Source organism: Seriola lalandi, unplaced genomic scaffold (assembly GCF_002814215.2).
Source record: "Seriola lalandi dorsalis isolate HSWRI2012SDOR001 ecotype SW California unplaced genomic scaffold, Sedor1 jcf7180002054536, whole genome shotgun sequence".
Classification (NCBI taxonomy): Eukaryota; Metazoa; Chordata; class Actinopteri; order Carangiformes; family Carangidae; genus Seriola; species Seriola lalandi.
The window spans coordinates 705,358-726,598 of record NW_019525089.1 but is presented as its reverse complement, the minus strand read 5'-3'; the positions used below and the strand labels follow the sequence as shown (position 1 = coordinate 726,598).

At 38.4% G+C, this 21,241-nt stretch overlaps 1 protein-coding gene across 1 annotated transcript; it reads left to right on the top strand.

Moving 5' to 3' along the window:
- Positions 1 to 309: 309 nt before the first annotated feature.
- Positions 310 to 15,874, top strand: LOC111661107 (cGMP-inhibited 3',5'-cyclic phosphodiesterase 3A-like; the record flags this gene model as incomplete). Its single annotated transcript, XM_023414572.2, has 7 exons — positions 310 to 421; positions 1,522 to 1,629; positions 2,629 to 2,828; positions 3,857 to 4,060; positions 4,310 to 4,471; positions 7,840 to 8,107; positions 9,479 to 15,874. Coding segments are annotated over 7 exons (1,371 nt in total), but the record flags the coding sequence as incomplete, so codon positions are not given.
- Positions 15,875 to 21,241: the final 5,367 nt, after the last annotated feature.

Sequence of the window (21,241 nt, the reverse complement as noted above, 5' to 3'; positions counted from 1 at the left end):
AGTATATGAGCAGATTTGATTGTTTAGAAATTTTTGCCATTACTTTGAAATAAACTAGATTTGACAGAATAGTCAAATCCACAGGAAATATCTCTGAAAATGCTACTCTCTCAGATACAGAGTCACTAAAATTCGTTATTGCAAATTAAGCATTTCCCTTCTAATTCAAAATATACTGTTGAAAGTGACTCTATAGAGATTTACAACCCTTTTGTGAGTGGCGTCACAGCTTAGTGTTAAAATAATTTATTAATTTAATACATAGGTGGATTCTAAGTAGTGATGATGTTCCTCATGTTATGTTTTCAGATTTCCTATCGGCTCTTTGAGGACACAGGGCTGTTTGAGACCTTCAGGATTCCTGTACAAGAGTTCATGAACTACTTCCATGCTTTGGAGAATGGTTACAGGGACATCCCTTGTGAGTAGAAGGTCCCCCATGCTCAAGTTAATTATTGTTATGGAGCATTACCTTTATCTGCCACAAGGTGGATGTACTGCTTTGTCAGAGAAATAAAGGCACCACTAACACTAACAGGCTTACTCTGTGCTTCAGTAGTTTGTGGCATGTTCATATTTCTCACAGATGACAATAATATAAAGTTTCCTGATGGTTAAATTTTGGTGTTTAATTTCAGAAGAGGATCATATCTATGGTATTTATGTCAAATCATGTTGAGACCATGAGCTTTGTTTTCACAAAGTATTCATAAAATACATTTGAAATACAGCACGTGACCAAAGTAAGACAATTATTAGCAGTGTTTTTGATAACACAATCTGTACAATTTGAATGAAATATTAACTTTTTATACTCTAGCTGTTGTAGCCAGTTTTATAATCACACTTAACATACACTTAGTTTGTATGTTTCCGTGGCCCATCATGTTAATCTTGTTCCTGTGTGCCATTTTGCATTATATATCATTTAGATTTTTACCAGTCTCCTGTACAGAAGTGTGAGCCTGAGACACAGCCTGTTTACTACTTTAACTTAGATCTTTTACAATTTCAGTATCTCAGCTTTAGGTTAATAACAGCTGACTGCTATCAATATTAGCCTTTTTCAAAGAAGGAATTTACTCCATAAATGCTCTGCTAATTTCACCTGTTACCATTATGATTGGAAAAGAGATATGACTATGAGGGGAGACATTTGAAAGCTACACAAGCCACACTTATTTGGAAAAATTCCTGAACACTGATTTGATGCCAAAATTAAAGAACTGGTGAGATAACAAGTTAACAGAATCTCATCCTGCACATTGAACATAACGTGCCAGATTCCCAGTAACACAGCAGCATTGTCTCTATTTGATCTATCATGTTTGAACAGAGGCCCTTATTTTAAATGTATTACAGATTCATGACTGAGAAGGGGTTTTATTTTTCAGTTCAGTTTAATCAGTTTAATTGTGTCAAACTGTAGAATGGTTAAAACTGAGTGGTAACACAAGAGATTTCATCACAGTGGTCTTACTGCCCTCCACTGGTGTGAGTTAGAATTTTTTTTCTCTCCAGATCACAATCGGATCCATGCCACTGATGTTCTGCATGCTGTTTGGTACCTCACCACTCAGCCTGTGCCAGGTCTGCCCACCCTGCTGACTGAGAACGGGATACACACTGGTGAGGACTTTTTATACACACAGTATTTTCTCATGACCAAACCTCAAGATCCTTCCATCTTCCCCATATTTTGGGCAATATAAATCTCTCATTTTGTTCCATTCTCTTAGATTGTAGTTGCAGCATTTTTATTCTGGTGGTGTAAATCATCAAGATACATTCATTTGTTTTCAATCACGGTTCTATGTCAAAACAAATCCAACTTCAGGGCAACCCTGTGGCTTAGGGGTTCAGACGCCAATTATGAACCACAAAGGTCACAAAGGGACTTCAGATGTAAATTATCTAGAAGCTATAATCTGGTGTGGCGCATGAAATGGTGACATTTATGTTGAAAGCTGCACATGGTCCCTTTTAAATAAAATAAATGAATAAGTAAATCCGGGCTACGGACCTTTATTTATTATCTCTCTCACTCATCTCCTGTTATCTCTTTCTCTTTTCACCTTTTAATAAAGTCATAAAATGCCATGAAATATCTATAAAAAAAATATCAACAAATCCAACTTGAGGAAGGTCAGTGAGGTTATAATACTGATAATACTAGAACATGTAATACATCAGTCGTATTAGTGTTGCGCACATTCACAGAGGTAGGCAAAGAGAAACTGAGTCAGAAAAGGCAGGCGTATAATAGTGTGTACACAAACAGAGGACGAGTAAACACACAATGACTTACTTATAGTTGAATAATTAAGGTCTTCCTTATTGGTCTTATAGCTCTTACAAGTTAAGCAAATGTTTCTGCTTTATTTATTTTCACTCGTTTCTATATCTTGAACAATTTCACAAGTGCAGTGTGATAGCAAACTATCCTGGTACACCCACCATCACACTTCATTACTATATTTATTTTTATTTTCTCTCCTGTTTCAAATTGATAAACTAGTCTAATAGCACCTTAGGTTTTATAGTAAGTAATCAAAGTAAGCGGCAGCATTTCAGCAGAGAGCACCCTCAGTGACTCAGGATCGGTATGTGTTCTCTTTCTGCCTGTAGACTCAGAGAATGGCATTACACCTGGTGCTACAGGCTTCCTGGTGTCCCAGATGAACTCTGTGCTGGAGGAAGGCTATGGTTCCCTGGCTGGCCTTATCCCTGGCCTGGAGCTCATGGCCCTGTATGTAGCTGCTGCCATGCACGACTATGACCATCCTGGAAGAACCAACGCCTTTCTAGTAGCTACCAGTGCACCACAGGTAAGTAAATGTAGGTGTGCTTCAGTGGACCTACAGTCCACTGATTGAACTATTGCTGTTACTGCACCTTCAGTCAGGCAGCTCACAAGAAATCTGTGTTTTTACTGTATGTGAGTAAGGAAAATGTATAGCCACAAGCAAACACCAAGCTCAGACATTAATAATAAACTTCCACCAAAGAGTCCCACTCAAGCTACCATGTGGCCATTTCCCAACAAAGACCTCCAATGATGAAGAAACTATGTCATCTAATGAACTGAGATGGATACATCTAAATTCAGAAGTCTGCCTGGTATGCATTAGCAGTACAAGACGGCCAGCTTCAGCTATGTAGCAGATAATTATTAATTTAACCATTCATGCCTTTAAGAAGACAGTTTGTGTTGACTCAAAATATTCTCCAGCGTTGATCAGCAGCAGATCACCATTAGTTCGCTGATATGAGGTAAAAGTGTAGCTGTGTGTATCACCAGTATAAACCTTTAGAGTAGTTTAGATGACATGATGTGAGGATTAGTAAAACAAGCTGTCAAATGAAATGTTTTTTGTAACACTTTGCTGAATATCAAATGTATGGATAAATGTGAATGATACTGCTTATCCTGTGTGTTAAAGCAATATTACAGGAAAATATATTATTTGAAGATGAGCATTCATAATATTCAAACATTAGTTTTCATATTTCATTACAGCTTAATAAAACTCAAAATGATCAAAATGCAAAAAGCCAACCAGCAATGAAAAGTTAAATGAGCTCCACAACTACAAAGAAGTCATTCACAATAAATACCAAAATACTGAACAGGATTATAGTTATAGAGTAAGTGGGAAAAAAGTAGAAACCACACCTCACACAATCTGTATGCAGGTCAGGGCTTAAGGGCTTTACACTTTTAGGCCTTAAATTAAAATGTGTTGTTCATTTAAGGACTAAATCAAATCATGTCAAATTTTAAGTAAGCTCTTGTGGGTTTCCCATTGAAGACCGGCATCAAATGTTAACTTCACTTTCTCCTCCTCCACCGTAGGCCCTTCTATACAATGACAGATCGGTCTTAGAAAATCATCATGCAGCTTCAGCTTGGAACCTCTTTATGTCTCGGCCCGAGTATAATTTCCTGGTTAATCTTGAACATGTGGAGTTCAAGCGCTTCCGCTTCCTAGTTATTGAAGCCATCCTGGCCACTGACCTCAAAAAGCACTTTGATTTCCTCGCAGAGTTTAATGCAAAGGTAAGCATTCGAATCTGCCACATAAACTGTAGAAAAAGTGACCATCTGCCATTACTGTTGTGTCATTGATTTTCTCTTCCCAGCTTTTGTTTTCTTGTTTAGTATTTTGATGTGTTCCTGTAATAAAAATGGCCTTTTCCTCCAGATTGTCCTGAATTTATGTTGACAACTAATCAGTAGGGAATTCCTATTAATCCATAATTGAGTTTCTCTTTTTGTGCACATACCTCCCTCTGAACATCTCCCCAGGTGGGTGATGAAGGAGTGTCTGGTATTGATTGGACCAACGAGAACGACCGATTGCTGGTGTGCCAGATGTGCATCAAGCTGGCCGATGTCAATGGACCACTGAAGTGTAAGGAGCTACACCTGCAGTGGACGGAGGGGATCGTCAACGAATTCTACGAACAGGTATGCATATAAAAATGTCTGCAATTTAATGGGAACAAGTGGTCGTTAGCTGGTCTGATAAATAAAACATCACTTTCAAAGTTAGTAGCATTTGGACAGATAGAACCTCATTCATAAATGGATGGAAGTGTACTGTAATGAACACAGTAAGAACTGAAATATATCCATGTGCAAAAACGTTTTGCAAAAAAGACAGAACTGAAAAAACAGCTCAGCTGGTATTTTTTTAGTTACACCTAATTAAAACTAATGGAGTCTAATTCAATAGTCCTGTAACAGATTCTCCCCCCATGGTTATAAAGTTCAGTTCCTACTGATACTGATTTAGAGAGTTGCTGATTCAACCTCATGATCATTTTAGATGATGTAGTTTATGAACGGTATTGCATTACACACAGATGTGTTAACGTTTTTTAGCTTACCCTTTGTTATATAAATGAAGTGGGCAAAATAATAGAAAAATCTGTCCTACACAATTCAACAACACCACAAACTGCAGCCTCCAAAATGATTATCAGGTTCAATCACCTCTCTAAAACAGTTTATATATATATAAGCATCATGAAGTTAGGATATATCAGAGGACTATGAATTTGAATTTGACCAAAAGCAAGAATTCAAACATAATGAAAATAATATATAATGTGAATTTGCATTTTAATGCCTGATCAATCATATGAACCTTTTTATCCTTTTGCTTGCCTTCTTCCACTGGAAGGTCATAGGTCAGGCAACTGCATAAGAGCACTTGTGCAGGTGATAGGGACCCTTCAGCAGGGTTTTTTGTGTTCAACTGCATGTTCCCTCTGAACAGAAACAGAATATTCAGAACACTTACCTACTAACTCATGAATTGGTTAGAGACTATTGTAGACAGATGCCTGGCAACAAATCCTGCTAACATTGCCTGTGATTGGTTAGTTCAAGTCGATAAAGATAAAATCTGCTTAGCCAGAGAGATATGATTACCTCCTTAGCAACAACATGTTGTAAGTGGTGTAGCACTAATTAGAGCCTTTTGAGCCAAAATTGAAGCTAATGCAGATTTTCTTTTCTCAGTGGTATCCAGAATGTTCCCTCTTCTCAACATTTGAAGTCTTTGTATTTATACACACCTGTACAGGCTGTAGCAGAAGTTGGTTTTGTTTATTTTGTTCATCCAGTCAATTTTTAATGAAGGGAACTTGTGTACCAAGTAAATCAGACCACTGCGTATCCGCTACAAACCTCTAATCAGAACTGCCCTGATAAAGAAAATGTCTTCCCTCTGATCTGTGTCTAATGCTTAGCATTCTGCTATGTCTCTCGAACCTTCTGTTCAGTTCTCATAATAGCTTTGAGAATTATGTATGTCCTATGAGCGGGAGCTTCGGGGGGTGGGTGAAGTGAGAGAGAGCGGGTGAGAGACAGAGGATGTGCGTATGTTTCCCTCAGAGGGGAGAAGGATGACCTAAATGTGTCAACCTTGACAGCGCTCATTCACAACCAAACAGGAAGATTACAAGGATGGGACTCCGTGGCAACAGAGTCAGTACAGATGTGTGTGCGCGCGCGCACACACACACACACACACACACACACACACACACACACACACACACACACACACACACACACACAACATACAAATGCATTTACATTATGCTCTGCAATGCACCACTTTTAATATTCCAAACATTAGCACCCCACTCATGTTCTTACTATACATACACACACACAAATACCTCTATCAGGAGCCACTAGTGCAGTGCACTGACGCCATCCAGGTTTCTGGTTGCTATAGCAATTGAAGCCCTTGCCCCTCTCACCCTACTGAATTGCTTTGAAAGCCCTGACATTAGAAAACAAACACAAAAGCACAATACATGACTGTGACAATGTGTGAAAGTACAACACAAAAAGATGCTGTGTAACATAAAACACAACAACATAGAGCTGCCTGTATTATCAACTGAGAAAATCAATTCATATTATTCCACTTTTCATTTATTTTCAATGCTGGAACCAGTCAACCAATCAGCAAAAGAAATCCAAAGATGAGACCCCAACCACCTTGGCTGTATAGGACAGGCGTTCATCACAGCTCTGTCTTTGTGGACGCAAAATAGAAAAATGAATGAATGACAAATATCCCAAGGATGAGGACAGAACAGCAAGACTCCACTTTGGCCTCCATTACAATATGATTACAAACCTTTGATATATTGTGGAGAGTTTGACTTTTGTGGTTATTACACCCAGCCTGCCCATATATGGTGGTAAAAAAAAGAATCACTCAGAAGCTTTACGTCAGCCTTTATTAATGGTGACCTTGTGGGTACAAATACACTATTTCCAGAACCATTACTGTGCCAAATCTCTGCAAACAGTCTCATTTACATGACCGATACCTACAGAACAGCCATTGATGCTTTCCTATTTGTAGTCTTCTTGACCTACTTTCAGGAGGCTGTACCCAGAGGCAGTGTGTCTGGGACTTTCTGTGCATGCCAGTGGAGTAGTACAGGGGACAAACTGTATATCTGCATATCTAAGTTAACAACTTAAGACGACTTGAGTGACATAGAGTTTATCCTACATGCGTGAGCCTGAGATCATTTCAATGTCATATATCAATATGTAATTTAATTGATATAATGTGTTACTTTTCTCAATACAATATACAAATGAAACAATAAACACCAGGAGTAATACCCACAAAAATCAAAACATGAAACACAGAGAGAAATTTTCATTTAAAAAACATAGAAAAGAAGTTAAAGATGTTTGTCTTGAGCTCAACAGGCAAAGTGTTGTGAAGTCTGCAAGTTTTCACAGTAAAAGGCTGTCAGTAGTGTTTTAAATGAATTCAGTTGCCTGTGTTTTATACTTCTTGACAAGTAATTATGCCATTTGTTTTATTATATTAACAGCACTTTGAACATTCAATCCAGTAACAGAACAAACAAAAAAGACTGACTTACGTTTGTACTATATTTAGTGCAAATATCATGTGTCATCTGTCATTTGCTCTGTCTCTCATCAAGTTAAAAGCTTTTGAAACCAGAAAAAAACCCAATAAAATTTTATTTTATTATTTATGCGTAATCAAGATTCTGATGGTTTATAGTGACTTTAAGTGGACTGAAAGAGGTTCCTAAAAATCTCTGTTCTCTATTAATTTTAAGACAGTTTGCAAAGTTTGAATTTGAATGCCTCATGAAGTGATGTTCAGTGGACTGAAGAGATCACAGGAGTCATTTCAAGCCACTTTTCTTTGCTATCTTGAACTCTCATCACTGTATAAAATAAATGTTGCATTTTCATGTCCATTTACGTTTGATTATTTCTGTGCACCTGACTTATTTGCTATGTTTGTGCCCTTCTAGGGTGATGAAGAAGCAAGCCTGGGCCTTCCCATCAGCCCATTCATGGACCGGTCCGCTCCACAGCTCGCTAAACTGCAGGAGTCGTTCATCACTCACATAGTAGGACCTCTGTGCTCCTCCTACGACTCTGCTGCTCTTATGCCAGGACGCTGGTTCGACCCACCTGAGGGAGAGATGGAGCCAGAGGAGGCAAAGGAAGAACAAGTTACAGAAGAGGAGGAAGAAGATACAGCAGATGAGGACGCGTCAACAAGTTCCGACAACTCCCGTATGTCAACCTCTTAGTTATTCATGCTGCAGAAAATATGTCACTGATTATATTGAGTTTTTTTTTTTTTTTGGGCTCATCTCTTGGGGTAAAATTAAGGTCAAGCGAAGATTCAAAATCAGCACTGTTGGTGGAAGCTTTTTTTTAGGCTGAGAGTCACAAAAGGAAATCAATCACCGGGCTTAGTCTAAGAGCTTTAGTGGTGTCGCTTGATTTAAGTCTTGGTGGATTTGAAGAGGAACAGGATCAAATTCTAAAGCCTGTGTGAAGCCATATCCAAATAATGCCCCGTTTCACCTCTGCTTTATTCACCATGTGCACCAAAATTAATTTCTAAATGGGACATAAAGGGGCATTGTTTCTTGATTAATATGAAAAGGTGGTTTCAAAGTATTCATGTGCAAGGGAGAACTGATATCCACTTTATCATTATTTATAACGCAGCGCATTGTAGTTACAACTAGTTTTCTCATCTTATTGTACTTGGCCCATTCAAATTAGTTTAAAGCTGTGGATTTGAGATTTGCTGCTGTGTAGGTAGCATTTTACATTTTACTAACAGACTGTCTTTGCTAATTTTTTGTATAGATTTAGTTTTAATTTATTGGAAGCCATTTGTACCACTGGAGTCACTTCCTACAGCTGTGCTATATTTGGAAAGGATGCCAACAGAGACTGCATTGGTCATTATATAGTTAACATATTGGATGGCCCATTTCAAGACACAGTTTGACATTTTAGGAAATATAGTTATTCCTTTTCTTTCTGAGCGCTAGATGAGAGGATTGATGTGGAGCTGCACAGTCACCAGCAGGTCAGATTGAAATTGTACTGTGCAGCTTCCAGGTGTGAATGTGTAACAGTAGGTTCCTGTGAGGAAACTACCCTGAATAAATAAAGGTTAAAAAAAATCTGTCCATGATATATGAAGCTGGATCTAGGAGAGGGTTAGCTTAGCTTAGGATAAAAACTGGAAACACAGGGGAAAATAACAATTAGTCTCTGATCAAAGCTTAAGGCACATACCCATAAATCCACAACTTGTTTTTACATTTAAGTTTTTGCATGTATAACTTGTTAGTGAGCTTTAGATAGTTCCCCATTTCCAGTCTTTGTGCTAAGCTAAGCTAACCGTTTGTATCACGGACATAAATTTGCATTTGCGCTACAATCCGGCACGTTTAAATCATGTATTTTGTACTGATGCTCATTCACATGCATTGTCCCGGTCAAATAGATGAATAAATAAATAAATCCTTTCATCTAACTCTAAGAAAGCAAACAAGCATTTTTCTGAAAATGCCAAACTATTCATTTAAGGCCATGTACTTTCTGAGGAGCTTGTCTAACTGTCAGTTTTGTGTCTGACAGAGCGGCAAGAAACCAAAAAGGTGAGCAGGAGAAAAGTGTTTTGCCAGATCACGCAGCATATTTTGGAAAACCATGAAATGTGGAAAAGAGTGATCGCCACAGAAGCCCAGGAGGAGGCCCAGAAAGGGGACCCGAACTGCATCGGCAGCCCCACAGATCCAATCACAGCCATTCACGAGGAAGAGGAAGAGCAAGCAAGCAAAGAGGAGTCTTCGACTGACGGCCTTGATGAAAGGGAAGAGGTGCCGGCTTTAGAGGAAGAGGAAATCCTTTCGCAATCAGAGACTTCAGGGGAAAAAGAGGATGAACCAGAGTGATATTATGAACTTTGACCTCCTCTTAAACCAGGAATCTGAACGTTGTCTAAAAATGTTTATTTCTTTCCTAACTAAACTCTTGATATCGTAGCCAGCACATCACTTTGACACAACACTGTAGAAGATGTTTTGGGTAATATGTGCCTAACAAAAACAGGGTTTGAGGACAGGGATGATGCATGCCCAGTGCATCTGACAAGGAGAGAGAGGTGAGATGGGCAAAAGATGAAATGACTATGAGGCCGAAAAAGAAGCTGAAAAAGAAAAAGAGAATGATTGGGACTGTATTTGTTTTTGTTGTAGTGTTTGTTTTAGTCTGGATCTGGTGCCCTGCCCTCACCCAGGCTGCCCATCCTGCACTATGAGCCAACCACGCTGATTCACTCATTCACTCTACCAGTGAGTAATACACTGTCACAAGTCCCCCCACCCACCCTTCTTCTTGTTGCTCCCATGCTATCAGCACACTGTGGAGCCCCCAGCTGGTTGAGGATGTGCAACAAGCCCCTTCTCCTTGAGGACAATGGGATGAAAGCCAGGGAAAAGGCTGTGTCCACTGAGGCTCAGCCGAGTGGATTTCAGAGGGAGATGGAAAAAAAGAGCCAGTTGTAGTACATTGTGTATCCAGACAAACACCCACACAAGCTTCACAGACGCACACTCACACAGGCATATACACAATGCTACAGTAGAAACACATTCCATACACAGAACTGATAGAAGTTTAACAAAGAACCCTGTTGCTATAAAAGCTTTATTCTCACTCAAAGAAAAACATACAAAACAAGGTTTTGTTCATGACAAACAATGCTTTTCCCTAGTCGCATGTTTTCTCCCTGTCTTTTGTTACGCAGAGTCAGTCCAGCACACCAACACATTTCCAGGGCACACAACTCAGGAAAGCAGAGACCCATAGAGAAAAAAAACACAAAAAGGACTTGCAGTGTCCTTGTCCTTTTAATTGCCACTGCTTCAATTCGATTTTCCTTCTGTGCAGTATGAGATGTTATTGATTAACTGATGTCGCTAGATACACGGTTCCCTTTGTGCATGACAAAGGAACCACGAGGTAAACAAGATTATTGATCACATTACACTGTCTGTCAACTACAACACAGCAGATCACACTGTTAACCACATTCAAACTAACATACAAAGCACAAAACTAGGTAATAAGGTAATGTGTTTTGTTAAGTTAAGCATTTGTGTTCATATTTTATGTAACTTCCCACCGTGTTTGCTTAATCTTTACAGTAATGTACTCTCTCATGAATTCTTTATAATTTCTAACCCGGTATGTAGGCCAAATGCTTCAGAAAGTGAGTAATCCAGTAAGCCATAGTGGCCCAGGCCAGAGCTGACTCACGGCTCCAAATCACCCGAGCGGATTTACGTCAATAAGACATAAAAAGGAAAAAAAAAAAAAAAAAAACCCTGTGGTGCCTATTGGCAAGCAGGAGGTGCTGTGTGCAAGAAACTACGTAGAAGTCTCAATCAGATCTATAATATTCAAACTGTCATTATTTTGTTGCTCAAAAAGGCTTAGAAAGTTATATGAAATGAATAATGTACCCAGCTTACTCTTAAAACAGAAAAACAACCACAGCTACGTACCTGTATACTATTATTAATATATGTTGTTAATTATTCATTAAGATAAGTTAAGTCAAATTTAGGTTTAATGAAGTGCAACCCTCATAGTTTCAAATGATGCTGCTGGTGATCTTCTGTTACATTGTCAAAATCAAAATCATAATAATAATAATAATAATAATAATAAGAGCAAATAATAATGGCAGAGTGAGAGATGGAAGGATTTTACACATTGAAGAAGATGTCTTCATTTTGCATAGTTTCTTTAGGCCAGCATACTCACCACACCTCTGGATGTTTTTTCTCCATTTGTAGTCCTCGGTGTCACACGGCGCATGGCTTAACAGGTGGTGTCATGCTGTCCTTTGATGTCCTCAGAGATTCAGATTGGTGGTAATGGAGAAGAAGTGTGAAGAAGGAGAACAGCCTTAGTAATGAGGCTTAGTAATGAAAGAGGAAGGAGGAGAAGAAGAAGCTTTTTAGCTTGACTTGCAGCTGCTTATGAGGGGGTCAGAGGGGGCTCAGATCTTTTTTCACATTTCTGCAGATCCCTCTGGATGTAACTCTTTGAAGATGAGCCAGTTTGTTCTGATTGAAAATCATGTGATGATTTACATTTCCAAGTCTGCAAAATGTATTACAGGGACGTGCAGTACAGTGTATTTGATGTGACATTGTAAAAGCAACCGGGGCACTTTGCGGATTCAGATACTGAGATCTGTAGCAGGTACTTTGTGTCAAAACTGCAAAGTGAACGAGGGCATATGTTAAGTCAATTGAAAGACTTTCTTGGATATAGACAGCACTTTTTGGAGAAGCCTGACACTTAAGTCTGGCTCAAGAGGCGAGGTGGATGAGGTGGACTTACATAGAGCAGAGTAGGGTGTGGTTATATCTGCATGAGTTGTCAGAGGCTTGCAACACTGTAGTTCCAAAAAAAAAAAAAGACAAGCTGATGTGCATATGAGATTAGAGAAGATGCCCAGGAGTACCGAGATGTGTTAAAACACCATAAGCATTCACAAACAAAATAGCAAACACATAATTTGAAGCCAAACAAGTTGAGAGTGGCGGGTGAGCTCCTGGGTGAAGGTCAGAAAACGCTTTTAACATCGAAAACGTAACATCAACGACAAGAAAACTTTATACGCTGGATGAAAACAGACTAAGAGACGGATTAAACAGGCTTGTTTGCAGACACTGTTTAAGTTTTTACTGGCTGAACTTGCCCCGCTGTGACCCAATTTCTTAACTCAATTAGGGTTTGCTAACGTTAATACAGTCTAAATCCTCAGCTGTATCCATTGCACTGTTATCAAAATGCCCATTGTGCAAAGGAGAGCTAAACTGTGCAACATAATGCCCTTGACTGCTTATTCCCTGTACTTACAAAAGGGTGCAGTGGTTGAGCTTGTTTTTACTGCTATGAAAAAGAAAGCCTTTGCTAACCAAAGCCTGAGCTTATTGTTCATTTTTCAGTTCATGTCGAGTGCTCTTAATAGGTGTTTTAGGTCTGTTTATTTATTTATTTTAATTTAGAATCATTATTGCAGACAACAAAGGAACTTAAAAAAAAAAAAACTTAGCTGGGTTTCGTTTTACAAACTACAGTCCAGCATAATACACAATTAAAAGCAAAATTACCTCCAGCGTTAATGTGAATCAGACAGGAAGCCCTGGGCAAAAATAGTCCGTAATAAAAAGCTAATGTTGCTTAGCAACAGAAAAAAAGGAAAAGGCAAAGTGATATCTGACCCCTGAAACAATTTGTGTCTTACCTGCCAACACAAATGGCAGCAGTGTATTTTGTAGCGTTTGCAGCAAGACGCACAAATGTCTTCCAGTAGCCTCTCCTTGCATTGGCTTGTCATGATAAGTGCACCTGTAGCAGCAGAAGTGAACTGTGAACATCAGCTGACACACAACAGAGCTACAAAGCTGCGGGTCATAAGGAATCGACTGGGATGTTTTAGTTGAGCGTTTCTGAAGCTCTGTAGAGCAACATAGCTTTCAAACTTCAGTTGTTCTAAAAATAACCAAGACTGTAAAAAGCTCTGTGAGCCTCCTGCCTCCATAAGGTATTTAAGCAGACATGAATGAGCTTGAGTTCCATCCACTGTAAATACCCTTCCCACCACAGTGTGTCGATGCTTCACTTGCAGTCTAATGTGCATACCATTGCAATGGGTTTTTTCCTCACATCTCACACATGTACTATCCCGTGCTCCACCCTTCAGTTTTCTGCTTGAATTCTATGTAATCAGAGAAATCAAAGCTCACTAGGAATCAATAGACGCTCCCCACCTCTGATGTCCCCTCGTAGCCCCGCCTCCTCTTTTTACTCTACAGTGCAGCAATCAAAGAGACTTAATCAAAGCTGTGACAGAATTTGGGGTTGCTATTTTTTGTCGTAAACAATCCAAAATATTAAAGCTTGTGTATGTAGCCGTTTAGGGAGTTTTGAGTAAGCTATTTGAGAGTGGTCAGCTTGTTTCTTTCAGGTAATTTGCAAATTACACCAATCATACAGGGTTCAATCATACATATCACGCAAACTTAACATAGTTCCTGACAATTTTTCCTAAATTTCCAGGCAGCCACTGGTTTCCTATTATTTCAGTACAGTATGTAAATCTATTAGCACACTCTTGAAACTTGCAAGATCTTTGAATTATTTTTGACAGCGTTTTATTATTGTTACATCCATAATGCAGTTTAAGTGTAGATTGAGTTGAGAATTCATCATTACTGCATTATTTCATCACCTAACAATAACATTACATATATATATATATATAGACATGACTTTCACTGAGATGGATTACACAATTTTAAAACATTGTACGAGGATAAATAGAAACCAATGGATACCTGGAAGAGTCCGCAGTTTTTGCAAAGTAGTTACTTGCGATGTTAAGTACACAGTAATTAATTTGTAGTAAATGGGTCAACACATGTAAAACCACTGGAATGGTTCCATAATCTCTGTTGGGAAGCATTGTGATTAAATAATTTCTTTAATTTACTGTAGATTAGATGGAGATTCTTGACCACCATGGCATAAAAGCTCATGGCATCTGTTGGCTTTTAGGTCTTGGTCATCATAGGTACACTGGCCAATGGTTTGTATCTTAACCCTACTTCCTCTTGTTTTACAATATATAAAATCTCAGCCAGAAAACAAAAGTCCAGGGTCTTAAAGACAAACTTTTAGTTTATCAAAGCCAGTATAAGTGGTTTCTTGTAAAGAACGATAAGAAGGGGATTGCTGCACACTGGATTAACTTGTGCAAACCAAAGAAACTTTTTGAACTTTGTGGTTTTTTTGTGATTTGCACAAAATGAGCCCTAAGAAAGGAGCATGTTTCTTGCATATTCTTTTTTATCAGTGTTATCCAGAACCCAGTGAGGATGTCTCGATATGCATTTACTGCGTCCTCATGCAAAGACAGGACAGATTAAAGCAACATAAGAACCATTTTAGCGTTCATCTAACAGAATGGAGCTCATGGTGTTGTACTGTCTGTTATTTCACTGCTGTGTCAATAGGCAGCAGTAGCACTACAATGGAACTGACTAACTGTTCTGTTCTCAGACTGAAGCCCTTGTAGTTTCTTTTTGATGGTTTGAACCAAAAATATTCCTTTTTGTATTGTTTGTTGTTTCAGCCATTTTAAAAGGGAGCTATGCTCCTGTGCCATAACATTTTCACATATACGTATGTATGTATGTATGTATGTATGTATACATTGTTTGAATGCTATATGCATCAGCTTTCCTTGTTTGCCACTAAAGGAAACCAAAACAAACTTTTTTTCACCACCTTTAAAGCAAGACAAACAAGGCTGGTATGTTTTTATCTACTATAGCAGGCGCTTCACAGACTCAATTCTTTTCTTCTCTCCAGTATCTTGCACTTAACACATGTAGCAATACCTACAGGATGGGAAAATTGTGTGTTTCACCAGTATTTGTTTAAGTGGAATATGACATTTTATTTCTAGATATTGTTTGAATTTGTATAAAAAATATATACTGTACAGATTCAAAAGTATATTATAACAAAAAAAACTTTTAGAAAAATATTTATTTTTACCGTTTTGTAATTTAGACACAATACTGTAGCTCCTCTATTGCCAGACTTACTGGAAGTGCCTCTCGACAATGTATTACAAAGTAACTATACAATATATTGGGATTATTAGAACCTGTCACTAGCAGAGCAGTGTTGATGTTGTAATGTGAATATTGTTGAATAATAAGATTTATAAATGCTGCACACGTGTCTGTCTTGTTCTTAAGCCATTTCTGTCAACAAGTCATGGGAGGATTGCCAGTTAGACTTTACTTCATATTTATAACACTGTAAAATACCAGTTTGACTTCATATGAGTTGCAATTGTTCCAATAACACTGATCATATATTTTCAGCTGGTAATGAGTAACATGTACTCTATATACTTGCTTGATTAAAGTATCTCTTCCAGTCCTGTTGGTCCATAATTAATTATTAATTGCCTGACATATTACAGCCAATCCTGAATGACATACAGCACAACCTCTATGCCTTCATTGTAGCCCTGACCATGTGTGCTAATGAGGTTTATGTATTTTCTACTTGGTTGAATCTTGTGGTTATAATTTACGTGATCACAATATGTGCATATGTGTAGCCAAGTGCAATAGAGGAATACTGCAGTGCAATACAGTAGCACTGTTTTACACACCATTAAGACAGCAGTGAATGTCAACAAAAACAGACCATTTGTTATCTTTAACCTTTTTACTCACATTCTCAGTAGGGAATTCATGATCTCTAAGGTAGCAGACTAACATTTCACTTGAATGTCAGCGGAAAGCCACAACACAGAAAGAACATGTAAACTTCCCCCAGACAGCCAAAGCTTTGGGAACCTACCGCTGCCACAACGGAGTCTTTGTGACTACGAGAACAAATTTGTTTTTACACGTTGAGCTTGGATGAAAGGCAGACAGGGAACCACAAAGGGTCACGCACTATACATCGGATTTCAAGTGACATCTGATTGGTGGAGGGCTTAAGTTTGCAACATGGCTTGGCCATTACTGTTAGACATTATGAATTTATCATTATTAACACTTATTTGTTGATTTTTGGGACCCATGTGTGCTATTGTACATGCTATTGCCATTTTTTTCTACCTTCAACTCTGGAATTTAATAAACACACAAGTCATAAGTATATGAATATTAGAAATTATCTAGTTAAAACTGATACTGGCCTAAATCAGCTTAAATTAGCTATTTGTAACAGCTACCTACTTACCAGTCTGGGCAAGAGCTTCAGCATTTGTTGCAATTACAAGACAAAAGGTTATAACACGCCCTCTGAGCAGCGCTACTTCATGGAAGACAGGACGCAACAGTGACGCTGTACTGCAAAGTGATGATACAGTCCGACAAGGTCAGTGCAAGCTTGTTAGCATGCTAACTTCAGTACAAGAATAGAAGTGTACAACCTGGTTGCGTAAGTGTGCACACTCTCTTACAGATGTGGCTATATTCAGAATTAACCAATCACATTCAAACCCATGTTAAATAGTAGTTAGTATGCACCTGCCATCAATTAAAGTGCCTGTTATTAACCACAAATTAAGTTTTGCTGCTCCTTGTCTTCATCTTCTCAGTCGCATCCTACTGTGAAAGCCATGGGCCACAAAGAGCTCCCAAAGCATGAACGAGATGCCGCTGTTGAAAGATCGATCGATCGATCGATCAGGAGAGGGGAACAAAAGAATTTCCAAGCAATTGGAGGATTTACCATGGGACACAGTGCAGACCATCATTAACAAGTGGAGAAAATATAGCATGACAGTGACGTTACCAAGAACAGGAGGTCCCTCCACAAATGATGAAAAGACCAGGAGAAAACTGGTCAGGGAGGCTGCCAAGAGACCTACGGCAACATTAAAGGAGCTATTCATAATTCCCTCCTCTTTTACTGAGGCGTCAGTTCCGGCTGAAGAAAAGTAGCCTCAATACATGATGCTGCCACCGCCATGCTTCACTGTGGGTATGGTGCTCTTTTGGTGATGTTCTGTGTTTGTATTTGAACCAAATTAATCTTTTGGAATTATGGCCAAAAAGTTCAATAGTGGTCTCATCAGGCCAGGAAATATTTATCCAAATGGTTTAGGGGGATTGGATTATTATATTTCATTATTATAATTTTTTTTATTTTTTGCAAAATTGAGCTTGGATATTGTTTTTTTTTTTTTTTTTTGTGAGAAAAAGTTTCCATTTTTCCACGCTACCTCACAGCGAAGACATATGAAGAACACAGGAGATTGCTGTCACATGTAAGGAGCAAACAGCATTTGCCAGAAATTCCTGCAGCTCCTTTAATGTTGCCGTAGGCCTCTTGCCAGCCTCCCTCACCAGTTTTCTCCTGGTCTTTTCATAAATTTTGGAGGGAGGTTGTGCACACTTAAAGTTATTGACAGTCATCTATTTTTTTTTTTTTACCTTAACTGTTTCAGTTTGTTTTTCACTTGCATTTTAAAAAGGACCATTTAAGATGGAATAAGTTCAGAAATTATTTACCTTGGTTTCATTGTTTTTCCATCATAAACATCTGCTATTTTAACAGGAGCATGTAGACCTTTTATATCCACTGTACAAGAGGTCTCCATTTCACCTCATCAGTATCTGCCTTGCCAAAAATCTATTTCACTTTGTTTCGGGGTTGTCCCTCCCATTCTCGTCAGCGCGATGTTTCAGTAAAAATGTTTAAGGTCAAGGTCACAGTGACCTCACTAAACATTTTTGGCCTGTTGGATGTTATATCTAAAGACCGCCTTAAGGGAATTTCTTCAGATTTAGCACAAACATTCACTTGGAATCAAAGCTGAACTGATAAGATGTTGGTGGGCGAAGTTCAAAGTTCAAGGTCACAGTGACTTCACGCTCTATTGAATGTGATATATCAGAAACTCCCAGAGGGAATCACATCTAGCACAAACATTTACTTGGACTCAAGGATGGACTGATTAGAATTTGATGGTCAAAGGTCAAGGTCACTGTTTTTTGTCGATAACTCACAAGGTCATACACTTTGTGTATATAATTCATAATGTGTAATTATGACACAATTCAACACAAATGTCTGATAAGATAAGATGATGAAGTGATGATATTTTATATCCAAATCGTCAATGGTCAACTTCACTGTGACATCATGTTTTCCAAAAACACTGCTGACCATTATTTAATGCTGCAACTCAGGAAGGGGAGATTGTAACCATACTTCCTGCATTATGGCTGGTTCGGGGAGGCACACAACCACGAGGCGGTTATTGTAGTTATACAGTGATTATTTCCAATGCAATTCCTGTTTCTTAAGATAATAGCAGTCAGGAGGTGGATTAGCATACAATTGAGCTTTACCCCCTGTAAAGTACATTTTATCTCACACTATAGTTTCATTTACATTTAAACAATATGAAATATGTTACACTTAACCAGGCCCAGTAAACCTCAGTATGTTCACATATTTCCTGCCTGTCGACTTGTGAGTAATTTAGTTTTTTTCCTCAAGAGTGAATCCAAACATTTCTTGCCATGGCGTCTTCTCTGTACGGACTGATTTCTTCATACAATGCAATTTTCTTTGGTTCTTTGTTTGCCACGTACTGCACACTCCATGTATGCTAACTATTAAAATATTTCAACTTGAAAGTCGAAATGAGAATGCCAGAAATGTTTCATTGCTTCTCATCATCCGGAGCCGGTTATAGTCTGAATGTGTGCATAGACTGCACCCTGGAGCTCTTTGCCCTAATTGATAACATTTTTAAATGTAGAGCCACAATATTATCAAATTAATTCTTGGAGATCTTTGAAGTATTTTGTCCTTAGTAACTCAGCTGCAAAGTATTTGATACATTTGTCTATGTACTGTCTTGTATAGATCGAAAGTAATCCCTTTGCTAATCTTGTTTTCATTGAAGCTGCCTTCTCTTTGAAGTGCTCCTTGTCTGATCAATTTTGCCTCAGCCTTTGGAATTTTCCAGTCAGTGTGTTAAATATCAAGAGACATCCTTTTCTTTCTACTTCTGTCTACTAGGTGAAGTAAGAACATGGGGTAAGCAAGTGTGATTCATACTTTGATACCAACATGTTGCCCTTGATCTTTATGGCATGTAAAGTTTCGGTGACACGGTTTATGATATCTTCAACAGTACATCATGAATTTCCCCTAGGGGATGAATAAAGTATCTATCTATCTATCTATCTATCTATCTATCTATCTATCTATCTATCTATCTATCTATCTAAATGGGTATGCTATTAACTATTCTTGACATGAACATGAAGACTTGTATGTGTCCTCACAGGATCAGTTGTAAAGAATGAGGAGCAAGTTTTGTTTACTTGTGATTTTTTCTGAGAGGCAAACTCCATGTAATTCTTTTTGGTTTTTAATCACTCATATTAAGAACAAATAATCAAATTGTCTAGCCATTGCATTTTGTACAGCAAAAGTACAGGGCATTACTAGAAACATATAATACAATATTCTCTCGTGATGGCTTTATAATGGTTTATCGGCGTGTAGTAATCTTTATAAATTTCCTAAATGAATCCGGTTTAATGCAGTTATTGAAAAGGTTAAGCAACTTTCATAACTCTCCAAATTTTGAACAAATTTAATGAACTCCCATTTGATGCCACTAATTAGGGCAGCATTTCAGTTTATAGAAATTCTCAAGAGCATCAAAGCAGCAGACTAGCTGGTATGTTCAAAGACACCCAAGCTTCCTAACTGAAGTTAGAACAGGAAGACATGTCTGCAGCCTGAGAGAACCTGACCAAGAGGAGATCAGTGGTATCCAGAAGCTGCACAAACTTGACACTCATCTACCTATTGTACTGCCTTCGTTTTATTATAATGCAACCACTAAAAAGCTACTAGAATACCAGCAGGTTCTGAGGACAGTTTGAATGAGACATTCAAAGAATTCAAGGACATGACAGTGTGCCTGAATGCTTTTTGTAATGTGTACCGTCTGACAGCTGTAAGTACCAATGCAATCAGATACATCGTGACAGGACAGGTGCAACAGTCACCTTCTGTTTCACATGCTTACCTAACATTGATCTGTCCTACAGCAGTAATCGGATCTGGAGGAGGACATTAAGGTGTACACTCCCTCTGTCCACTTTGCAGGGGTAAGTGGCTGTGCATAACTGAGTTACAAATATGGTGCAAGTTCTAAGATAATCTCAGAATATCTGAACCCAGAGAGGCCCAATGCAAAGACTTATAAAGCCACAGCAGTCTCCTTCATCTCGCAACCCAAGATCAGGCAAAACGATCACAGAGAGGTCAGTAGAAACTAAAATAACTAATGTAGGGGAAAACTCCTCAACTCTAAACATCCCCACAAAATCCAACTGAAGTTCAATGGCCACTTCCAGCAGTCAAGCAGCACAGGCTACACCAGAAACCTCAGATCCCCTGAATCATATGTATTTTGGAGAAACTCCTGGAGACATCTGTTGATCTTAACCTTAAATCACCAGATCTTGACCTAATTGTGAACCTCAAACCTTATTATGGCTAACATTTCTCCTCTTTGCATTTAAAAAAAAAGTCAAACTATGATTTCTGTTTAAATGAAAAGAAAATAATCCCAGTCACTCTTTAGACAAAAACATGGACCATACATACAGTGCAAACAGCCACCTTCAGGGTGTAATATTATTATGATTAATTTAATGTGGAGCTTTCTTGAGGTATTAGCTTTATTCACTTACCCATACACCATGCTTTTCCCAGGAGGGGGTGGCAACCAAACACTTCCTACTTGCT